The 11,641-nt window shown below is 37.1% G+C and overlaps 1 protein-coding gene across 6 annotated transcripts; it reads left to right on the top strand.

The window, feature by feature from the left end:
* Nucleotides 1-218: 218 nt before the first annotated feature.
* Nucleotides 219-4,301, top strand: LOC112273088 (protein XRI1). 6 transcript variants are annotated; one of them, XM_090245289.1, is made up of 9 exons: nucleotides 219-672; nucleotides 1,906-2,115; nucleotides 2,299-2,418; nucleotides 2,621-2,775; nucleotides 2,873-2,960; nucleotides 3,073-3,157; nucleotides 3,322-3,356; nucleotides 3,469-3,552; nucleotides 3,660-4,301. In XM_090245289.1, the coding sequence occupies exons 2-9, from the start codon at nucleotides 1,995-1,997 to the stop codon at nucleotides 3,944-3,946; spliced, it is 975 nt and encodes a 324-aa protein (XP_090101415.1). In that variant the 5' UTR covers nucleotides 219-672; nucleotides 1,906-1,994; the 3' UTR covers nucleotides 3,947-4,301. The 6 variants fall into 6 exon arrangements, with proteins under 6 accessions (XP_090101415.1, XP_090101419.1, XP_090101416.1 ...); XM_090245290.1 differs by having other exon boundaries at nucleotides 273-364; XM_024501472.3 differs by having other exon boundaries at nucleotides 280-415.
* Nucleotides 4,302-11,641: the final 7,340 nt, after the last annotated feature.

Genomic DNA, 11,641 nt, shown 5'->3' with positions numbered 1-11,641 from the left:
CAACCCGGAAAGACCTCATTGCAACTGGATGCGTTATTGGGAACGCGCCACCCGGATCTGCCAATCAGACTGTGTCCCGCTGGGTCCTAATGGCGGGAGAGGCGCCCGTAGTTTTCCTTTTGGCATATAGGGGGTTTAACCGCGGGAGAATTCGGGTAGAGCGGATAACATAAAAGCGCGGGATTATAGCTGCGTGCTGAGATGGCGTGGGGGTGACGGGGTTCGCATGGGGGCATCAGTCTGGCCCGGCCCGTGATCTGGCTCGTCATCTTTCCCGTTCCTTTGAATGTCCACTGAAGTAGGCCCCCGGGAGTGGAGAGAAGAAGCTCTGTTTTTGAGCAGTGGTTGCATTGCGGCAGCCGATGTGAGCGATGCATTCCACCGCTGGTGATAGTTGAGTCGTGTGCACTTCGAGGTAGTCTATGTTAGCTTCCGATCTCATGGTTGCGAGTTGTGTATCGCCCGGAGTTGTGATTGTTAGAGCCTTCTGAATGAGAGGGTTGGGAGTGGTGAGCGGAGGCCATCGTGGTGTTTGTGTGTGTCGAGTGGCTTTAGACCAAGTCCTGCGTTGTTGTGTTTTGATGAACGTGGAAGCGGACCTCGAAGTTGAGTTGAGGAGGTGATGCATTGGAAAGTGATGACGATGGTGCTTGTGTGAGGGCCGCTGCGAAGGTCGGTTGTTGTTATTGTAGTTCAGTAGAGATTTGTGGCATAATGGTGTTTGAGGAGTGATGTGCTGCGTGGAGGGGAGTGTTTCTCGGCATGTTCTGATTGATTCTGTGTGTAGTGCGTTTTAAGATTAGCGTGCGAAGGATGTTTCGTTGCTTTCGAATTGGATTACCGTCAATGCTTGTGTGAAGTGACTGAAACGCCTTGCCGAGTGACATCCTGCTTACCTGCAATTCTAGTTGTTGCCGTTGAAAATTTTCACTTCTCGCCCACGGTTTTGGTTCCTAGACGAGGTCACATGTGAGGTCGTTTAGTAATTTGACCGACAGAATACTTTTCGAAGGTTATATGTCGCTCGTGGGGTTGTTCTTCTCGGCGGCTCTGTTTGTTTGTATTTGTGGCTCTCGATGATGGCTGGTGGGACTTTTTACGTCGTCTCTAATGTCAACCTTCACGGTCCTGGCCGTCGTTATTTCTAATTGGCGGTTGAGAGAAAATCCGGGGTTGAATCATATGTAGTTCGATGAATGGTGTGGGTTTTCTTGTCTTGCTCATTCTTGTTCAGCAGCGATGTAGCAGCATTCGCGTGTTCGCCGACGGTTGACGAGAGCTTGATCGATCCGCTATTATCACTTCTATGGTTTGTCCACTAAGATATTGGACTCAGGATTTTTTAACTCTTTTCTTGCCCCTATTTTTCTTAGTTTTTATTCTTAATCGTGCTGTCGAGTGGCCACATTTCCAGTGCCGTCAGGCTCTCTCAATGTTCCCGTCCTTCGAGGACATGCATATTTGTTGCTGAAGCTTCAGAGGTGCTGCTTAGGTCTTATCGTCGCATCAACTTCTTGCAGAATGTTGATGCTCATGCCTCTTGTGAGAGGCTATCTACAATCATTATGCATGTAGGTGGTGCACAGTACTGCGGATGCAACATCCTGCGGAAACTCAAAACAGTGTTCGACGTGAGGAGTTAGCTGCTTAGAGGGTTTGGACGGCCGTCATTTATTAAATTCTTTGGGAGCTCGTATATATCGCATAGGCACTGTATTGGAGCTTGCTAATCTGTGAACTGTCTGACGGAATCGAGATTGCTGCTCAAGGGTAACCACTAGGGTTCTGCCTCCACGTATTCGTTCTATTTCAACTAGAGCAGACCTTCTGTTAAATCGACTTCACCTCTTGTGTTCTTTGATGTTCGAAAAGTCTGTAACCCAATATCGATTGATTCTTTTGCAGCTCCGCTTACGTCTTCTCGCAAGATTGGATCTCGGCGAAATCCAAGTTGGAAGGAGGAGCACGAAATTTTCAGCATTTCACTTATAAGAATGGAAAACGCAGCATTCGATGAGCTCGTTGCCATCGATGATCAGGAAATTGTGCGAGACGACACCGATTCTTGGCTTTGGCGAGATGACTCGTTCAAGATGGATTCAGAATCTGATATAGGTGATTGCATATTTACTCGCAGGAAAATGTTTATCGTGTATGAGATGCTATTTCTACTGCATAACTGCATATTCTGAGCATTGAAACATCAAATAAATTCAGGCCTATGCTTTCAGGCATGTGTCGGCTGTAAGGAGTTAGTGGTAGAAATTTTTCTGAGACTAGGTTGTTCGTGTATTACAGCTATCGTCAAGTCCTTCTGGGATGATTTGACTCAAAATGATGAAGAGATATTCGCCGCGACACCGCCAATTGTGAGGGAAAGGGAATCAAGTCCATCCTATTTCTCTCTACGTAGTCAAAGTATCCACTATTTTACCTCAACACAACATTGGCTTTGGTGCTAACAATACAAGTTTACTTAGTTTATGGAAACTTCCTGGGCTGCTGTTCATATGCAACATACATTCTTCCAGTTGAGTCACCTGCTAGTGCCTCATGCTAAGTCGTACCGAAGTGGAACATTTGTGCCCATTTGTACTGACTGTTGACTTTTTGCCAACAGAAAGTGACAATGCTAGTCCTACCAGTTCGGCTGCGGAAAATTGTGGGCGACTGAAGAGGCGACGAATGTTGCAGTTCTCTAGTTCTGGCGAGGAATGTATCCCTGCTTCTTCACCGGCTTTCGAATCTACCTCTGTGAACAACTCACCCTTTGTGGTATGTCCCTAATGCTTTCCTGCCTCCCGATCTTCCAGCATGTTGTCTTCAGTGGCCTGGCCTGCTTAAGTTATGGTTTCTGTGGGTGCTGCTGCAGACGTGCGTGAATTCACTGGTTTCTGAAGCTGACGAGTTTCTGATGCCAGTTCCCTCATCGCCTAGTGATATTTGGTACTCCAAAGATGGTATGTACATGAAGCTCAGCATCTGTGGTTGGAAGTGAAGGTTTTGTAGTGAGTTGTGCACAATCTATGGATCTATTGCTCATGTTTTTGCCACCTATGCCTCTCACTGCAGTTTCAGAATGTGGAAAGGTTACTGATGACAAATGGCTATCGAAGTGCTTAGGACATAAGGAGGCCTACAGTTCACCTCAGAAAGAGTAGGTGACAAAGCCCTCGCAAAGTTCATGTGACGACTTGCCTTAATGCATGCAAGTACATTCTTCCTTGGCTGACTGTATCGACTCTGACCATTATAAGTGCTCTTAACATTGGACAAAGATCGCATTGCTGAACATTCCTTGTGCTCTATTGTGTGTTTCAGAATGGTTACAGTGCAAGACGCCAGTAATACCGAAGGTAATGCTCATGATGTCCCGAATTACTTGAGTGTGGTGACATTAGTACAGCTAGCTTGTCATGTTAGGACTTGGGGCGGAGAGATTGAAGCTATTCTGTGTATCGCCTGCAGGTTCATCCGTGCAGTCTTCACCATCGTCCGAAGGAGAAGTGTTACAAGGGCCTCTAACACCGTTCTCCAAGGGATCTACTCCCGGTACTTCCTCCACTCAAGCAACTAGTTGATACCTCGGAAGTTTATGGCGAAGCTTTTGTGATAGTTCTCTTTCCTATTGCTGAGCATGTTGCATTGGCGTCTTGCAGGATGGAGACCCAGCCCGCTTACAAGGTTTCGAGTTAAAGCTACTCCTGTAGCGTACCCGTTTAATTTACTGAAACCGAATAGTGCTCATGGCGATGTTACTTTAAGTGACATCAATCGGCGAATCAAGAGTCCGTCTACTAGGGCATCTCGCCGTCAGGGTTTAAGAGAAGATCACAAATCCTCGACTCAGTCTGGATTAGGACTTTCAGGAAAGGCTGTGGTGGAATGCACCAAGATTCATACTGAAGGCAATGGTACTATTACCATCATGAAAACCCGAGGATAGAACTGTAAGATTAAAGGTCTGCTACCTGTACGCTTTAAGTTTCTGCTCTCAGAACGTATAAATGTCAAACAGTCATACAAAGAGGAGCAGGCCAAAGCGAGCGAAACTCAAGGCCTGATGTCTTGCAGTTAGCGATGTGGATTGGGTTGAGTGTAAAATTACAAGCCGTACGTTAGATAGTGAGTCCTTTTCAGCTACTCAGAGGCTTAACAACCACATTGTGTAATATACAATGAGCTTCACTGCAATTTCCAGCTGTGGTAGAGCTCTGACATTTGTACAAAATGCTGGGAACACATGGATCAGACGTTTCTTGTAGTCCCAGGAAAATTATAGATTATGCATTTCATGCAAACCACTGTTATCAATCCTGCACCTCTTGATGTCTAATATTGAACTGCATACTGAAAAAATACCATGGAAATATTAAGCTTGCATTGAGTGATAGTTAGCCTACTGGTGCAGTTGTCCTGGTCCCAGCAAGTCCATGTCCTATTGATCTAACCCATTAGCTTCTGAGGTTATGTGTTGATGAAGAATGACCTAAACAATGAGCTACCTCTTCAACCATTATATTTGGAGAATATATTACTCAATCTTGGATGTGTGGAGGCAATTGTTCTGTAATGGACATGTGGCAGAGGCCCTCTTCAACGTTATTGTTTGCATTTCGTGTTTTCTTGTGCCATGGGAATGACAACATCTGTCCCCATGGCAAAAGAGTTCCTTATTCCTGCTGCTTTATTGCTTGAAATTCTTTGAAGAGAGGGAAACCAATCCTCATGAAAATTGTCAAACTTTAGTCATGTCTATTGAAGATTGGTGCACTTGCCCTGCAAAACCTGAACAATTTAGTTCAGAGATGTAATGTCTGCTCTTTGTACTTCTGACAAAACCCAGAGTTATCACATAGCTCTTGTTATTTTATAATTCTGGACTTAGGTGATTTCCCACAGTGATTGGACTTGTACTTGGTTATTGTTGTAGACCTTTGCCTAAATTTAATTAAATTGTTTTAATGCTTCTTATGATATTTTATTTGTTTCATTATACATAATAAATATGGAAATAAAGAGAGAGAAAGAGAGAATTGTTAACACTACATCCCTAATTGATATTGCTACACCTCATGTGACCTTTACATGACTTAAATTAACTAAAGCACACACTTCTATGCTCAAGGCACATTTGGCAGCTTAATATTTCTTAATATTTCTTAACATTTCTTCCTTTTAACCACCACCCTTTTTTAAAGCAAAGAAAGGAAAAAATGCACAAAAAGAAAGAGGTGTATTATGAGCTAGTTGTCTACAAAGAGGTCCCGTGGGGTGGAGCAATATCAATTGGAGATGCAACATTAACAATTCTCTCTCTCTCTCTCTCTACATATATATACATTTGTTTGAAATAAAATCTATAAAGCACGTCCTTTTATGTCTATAAAATATATTTTAGAATCCAATCAAAATTAAAAATTAATTAGAATAAAAAATAATCATATTGACCTCATATTAAAAAAAGTTCAATTCAAAGAAACTAAAATTTAAACCATTCAAAAATTGATTTATGTTATTAAATAGCAATAAATTGATATCTGATACAGTATAATTTTAGAAGTAGTAATGACCACTTACCAAATATGCTGATTGATTCTTCACTCTAATTAATATACTGTCACAAATGAAATATCTTTGAGCAGGAGCATGAATTTTATTTTATATTTAGCAAAAAAGTACGTGTAAATATTTAATTCACATTAAAAAAAATACTTTTGATTTTTTGTTTTGTTTTGTTTTATTTTATTTTATTTTTCATTTGGATTTACGTTATAGTTTAGAGTAAACTTTGGTGAAAATACAAAGTTATACTTGCATCCCTTTTTCATGAATTTACTGACATTGATTCTTTTTAAAACAACTAGTTCAATGATTATGCTATAAAAACTTTGGATTTTTGGACTTCAAAAATATATTTTCAAATCTTGTATTTAAATTATATATATATAATTTTAGATAACTATCTGATTTCAAAAAACCTAATATCAAATAAATTAACCTCATTTTGTATCTTCATTTTGTTTTCAAATTTTACTTCATCGGCCAGTGGTTAACACCCAATAGATAATATCTAAGCACAATTCGTAACAAAAAATCATCTTCAATTCAATTTTGTTCCATAAAAAGTACAATGGATATGGTTTTTCCAAAATAGAAAAAAATAATAAAAATGATGGAACTTGAAAAATTCGTCCCAACAAAGTGAAACAAAAGCAATGGCTCTATTTGAGACAAGACAAAACCACACTTTGGCTTCCTCATCGAATAGCCCTACGTTTCAGGCAATTGCACTGACCAGCGATTCCATTTCATAAATCAATAAAAAAAATATAAAAAAATATAAATTAGAAAAAACATTTCTAACAACTAATTCAGAACGTGAGAAAACGCGGAGATGTCGACGAAGTTCAACTCCTCCATTAGGGTACCCAAAATCTCACGTCCAAGGTGATAATTTTAGGGTTTAAACAGTGGGAAAAATGGGCAAAAGTAAGAATAAAATAAGTGAGGAAATGGCATGAACTGCGGAGGATGGCGGCGCAGGAGGCCCGGGGATGTTGCTGATTCATGACGAAGGGAATCCATCTGTGGGTTGTTGTTGATGCATGAGAAACCTAGATTAACATCGCATTCACTGCACGTCTGTTGCGGCGAGGTTCAAGCGATGCGAAGAAGCTCGACGTCACTCTCACGGAGAGCATCGGCGACGATGATGGCGGAGCTCAAACAGTTCTCAATCCACATTACAAGTCGTCTGTACACTGCGCCCGCGAACCATTGCAGGAAATTCCACCCTGGCCTCATCACTCGCCGCTCCTCTCTTCGCCCACCTTGTCTCCTCCGATCAGTGATTGCTTCACTAGAAAAGGTTTCTTCGATCTCAGTTTTTTCAATCGCCGTTACGAGGGTAAACCTCGGTACCGTGGCAAACTATTGCATGGAATTTCACCGGCAGGCTCCGACATTAGAGTGAGAGGAAAACCAAAGGCGCCAGAAGGAGAGGGCGATAGAGAAGAAGGGTCGGAAGGTAAGCGCCGCTACAAATCCCTGGGCCACCGTTATCTCTCAACACTATCAACAATCCAAAAACATCTCCCTTCGGTTACTCAGGAAATGGTCTACGAACACTGAAAGTGAAATGCAACAGAGTTGAGCAAACTGTGCGCAAAGGGGTACATTCTACTCAACGTCAAGTAGACTCTTACTCCACCACGCCAATTCACTCGCAGCCAGATTCACTGGTCTTGGCACCACCACCACCACCACCGGGGCGGGTTCAATCAAGACCCAACCAGGAATGACGTAAACCACACGAGAATCGACGCACACTACACGAATTCCAAGCAGTGAAGTAGCCGCTGGGTCGTGTAACAGCAGAAACTGGCACTGGACGCAAAACCTGACGATAGTGCCAATGCTAAAGATTGTTCTTAAATCCCCCACCCCCATGAATCGCGTCGACATAACCGAGGTGAGAACGTCGACCTCCCTGACCACACGCGCCTGAATCTGCACAGTGCGATAATTCCATGAAGCTAGAATCCGAGATAGAAGTTTTGCGGCAAGGCTTGGTCTCACCGTTTCGCGATCGGTACAGCTCGAAAGCAGCCCAGATCACCGGGACAAGTGGGTCTCGAAGACCTGAATTCATTGCGACGCTCTCGGGACAAGTCGGGGAATTAGCGCCGCCGCGATCCTCTCGTGCCCGCTCGCATTTGGATTGCCAATCCAAGCTCCATCACCGACAAACTCTGCTCAGTTAATGCGAGTCGAAAAGCCCGATTCCGCGCGTGTAATTCATCGCGACGGCGTCGAATTCTTCGCTCCGGGATCTGATTTCTATCCTCTCGGCGCCATCGATTCCCTCACCGACGCTCATTCCGTGTCTGCTTTAACTTAATTTACCACAATTAATTGGGATTCATGTTTTGGTTTAATACTCTCCATTATCATATGATACTTCATGTGTACTATTGCATTGATTTGAGTACGTGTGTCTTTGTGTGAAGGTTTTTGTTCATTGGGTAGTTTTTGGGTTGTTTATGGGTTGACATTGTTGGATAGAAATCATTTTTTTTTTTTTTTGTGTGGTAATGTTATAGGTATCTTTTTAAAATTGGGTTGATGATTTCTTATTTTTTTTAAAAAAATAGTTACAAAAGGTTTGTGTTGGATGTGTATTGATGAGTGTAATGACTTTTTTAAGAAGGAAATGAAGGTGAGATTGAATTGATGTGTTGTTGGATTAGAGAGGGTCAACTTGTTGTTAAAATTGGATAATTTGTTCGTGGAGAGAGGTATCTTTTATCTGTATTGTTGTTAGATGTTGCTTGAAAGTGCATTATTGAGATATTATTTATTTATTTTCCGTATGACTTCAATTTACACCATCAAATTCAGATTTAAATAAATAACATCTCAATATTTTGTACAATTATTAAAAATAAAACTTTATATTGCTTAAGCCATTGCATATAACAACTGACTCTTTGAAAGATTATAAGAACAAAGATTTGATTGAAGAAATATAAATCAAGCTATGGCAACATCTTCTAAATTTTTGGATGCTTACTTCTGTAAGCCAAAGCATATACAAATTGACAAAGTATATTTTAAATATCTTTTTGAGCAAGAAAAGATTTCTTCTTATTAAGAAGGTTTATGCTTATATTATGGAGAATCCAAGTACATTGCTTAATATTGTCCAAAAAAAAAACACAATTACAAAATGAGGAGTATGGTTGCTAAAAAAGATGATGTGTCAAAAAATAATTTTTTTCAATTACAATAAAAATCATATAGTTGAAATCTTGTATAACATCTAATAAAGGTCTTATTTCTTCTCAAATCTCTTATTGTATTTTATAAGAGAAATTTATTTAGGACCTAAAATCATATAATCTTTATTTTATAAGATTCAAGAGTCTTAGTTTTTTTCTTATAGATAAAAATTTTGTCTAAAATAAAAAATATTGTTAATTAAAAAAAAAATATATATATATATATATATATATATAAAAGTTATAAATGGTTGTTTATTATCTTTTGAAAATGTTACTCATGTAACTATTTTTTTAGATGCAACAATAAAAGATTATAATAGCATAATAATATTTAATGTGATAAAATTTTCTTCTAATTTAACTATTTTAAGATTATCATATTTAAAAATATATAATCCTTAAGTAGATTAAATTTCTTACAATCTTAATTTTTCTTATAATTTAATATAAAATTTTGTTATTCAAGTAAAAATATATAAGTTTAGTACATCCAAATCCTTAATAATAGGTACAAGATCTTATATGCATGAGGCAAAAGAAGTGTTATCTTTTGTTATATATGCTACTTCTATTTCTAATAGTGGAAAGATGTTAAGTAGTATTCTTAACCAATATTAAGATTTTGAAAATGTTTTTTAAAAAAGAATACAAATATTCTTCCAAAGCATCAATCCTATGATTATTTAATTGATTTGCAAGAAGAAGCTCAACTATCATTTGGACCAATCTACAACTTATGAAAAAATGAGTTGGCTATATTAAAAGAGCACATTGACAAGAATTTGGCTAAGAACTTCATATGCCATTCAAAATTTCTAATAAGAGCTCCTATCTTATTTATGAAGAAAAAGAATGGATCTTTGCAAATGTATGTAGACTATTCAAGACTTAATAAGATCACTTTTAAGAATAGGTATTCTCTTCCTTTGATTGTAGAACTTCTTGACCAACTCAATCAAGCAAAGATCTATACAAAAATAGATCTATAAAGAGTATATAACTTAATTGACATTAAAAAAAGAAATAAATAAAAGACTACTTTTTGAATTAGGTATGAATATTTCAAATATAATGTCATGCCTTTTGGATTCACAAAGACACCAACCTCTTTTCAACATCTCATGAATGATATTTTTTGTGAGTTTTTTCATGATTTTATTGTTTGCTATTTAAATGATATTCTAATCTTCTCTAAGAATATAAAAGAATATGAACTTTATGTTTGAAGCATGTTATTATTAAGATTTGATTTTAAGATCATGTATCAACCTTAAAAATAAGATTTATCAAATACACTTTCTAAATATTCTTATCTTGTACTAAAAGAAAGAAATCTAGTTTTTGATTAATAAAGAATGGTTGTCTTAAAGCCTAAGCAATTTCATCTTTAAGCTATAAAATCAACATTGACTATTGATTCAATTTTTGTCAAGAAAATTCAATCAAATATGTCTTCTAATTTTTTTATTTATAATATTAAGAATATTTCTTTTAAATCTAATAATACTTCCAAGTTCAAGTTTAAAAATAACTTATTCTATTTCAAAGGTCTCTTATATATTTCAAAAGAAGAAACATGATAACATGTCCTTCAAGCATATTATAACTTTCTAACAATCAGATATTTTGAATACAAGAAGATTTTGGAGCTTATATCTAGATATTTTTGGTGGCCACAAATGTGAAAGGCTATGAAAGACTTTCTATTTTCATATGATGTTTGTTAAAGATCAAAAACTCCTTGTTATTAATCCTATAGACTTCTCCAACCATTGCATACACTAAAATAATCATAAACTTCTATATCTATGGATTTTATAATGGATCTTCTAAGTTCAAGTTCATATGACTCTATATTTGTGATCACAGATTGTTTCATCAAAATGACATATTTTGTATCATGTAAAAAATCTATTTCAAGTAAAGAAAAAACTAAGCTTTTTTTTAACAATATCTATGACTATCATGGATTGTCAAAGGATATTATATCAAATATAGAAATATAATTTATATTAAGATTTTAGAAAACCTTTTTTAAGATATTAAGAGTAGATATAAAACTATCTTCAACATTTTTTTTTCAAACTGATGGGCAAACAAAAGTGATGAATGAAGTTCTAGAGTAGTGTTTGAAGTGTATCATCAACTATCATTAAGATGATTGGATAATTTTTTTTCTATTTGCAAAGTTTGCTTATAATATTTTGATATAGTCTTCTAGTCAACAAATACCTTTCTTTGTCAATTGTGGTTATTATCCATGACTTGATACTTTTTACTTTTTAAAAGTTAATAATTTTGTAGCAAAATATTTAATAAACATTGAAGGTGTAGTTAAAGAAAGTTCAAGAATGATAAAAGCTCAATGCAGATACCTATTACAAAGAATAACCATAATTTGACATTAGTGATAAGGTATGGTTGCTTCATCACAATATCAAGACTATTTTTTTTTGTGACAAGTTGGATTATTGTAGGCTTGGACTTTTTCTTATTTGTGAACAAGTCAATCCTATTACTTATTGATTATATCTATCAAAGTCTATAAAGATCCATTTTGTATTCAATGTGTCTCTTCTCGAGTCATATAAGATAGTGAATATTTTGAGAAGAAGATAAATGCCACCTCTTCATATAGAAATATATAATAATTAAAAGTTTGAAATGGAAGAAGTCTTACATTGAAGGGGGCACCAAAATAGATTGAAATATCTTGTTCATTGTCATAGATATGATACTAATGAATACACATTAGAGCCAACAAAGAATCTTATAAATGCAATAAAAAAAATTGAGACTTTTCATTTGTGATATCTATGACAAAATCAAAATCAAAATAAATAATAACAAGATCT

Source organism: Physcomitrium patens, chromosome 20 (genome assembly GCF_059467195.1).
Source record: "Physcomitrium patens ecotype Gransden chromosome 20, ASM5946719v1, whole genome shotgun sequence".
Taxonomy (NCBI): domain Eukaryota; kingdom Viridiplantae; phylum Streptophyta; class Bryopsida; order Funariales; family Funariaceae; genus Physcomitrium; species Physcomitrium patens.
The sequence above is the reverse complement of the archived record's forward strand: the minus strand, read 5'-3'. Positions and strand labels throughout refer to the sequence as shown.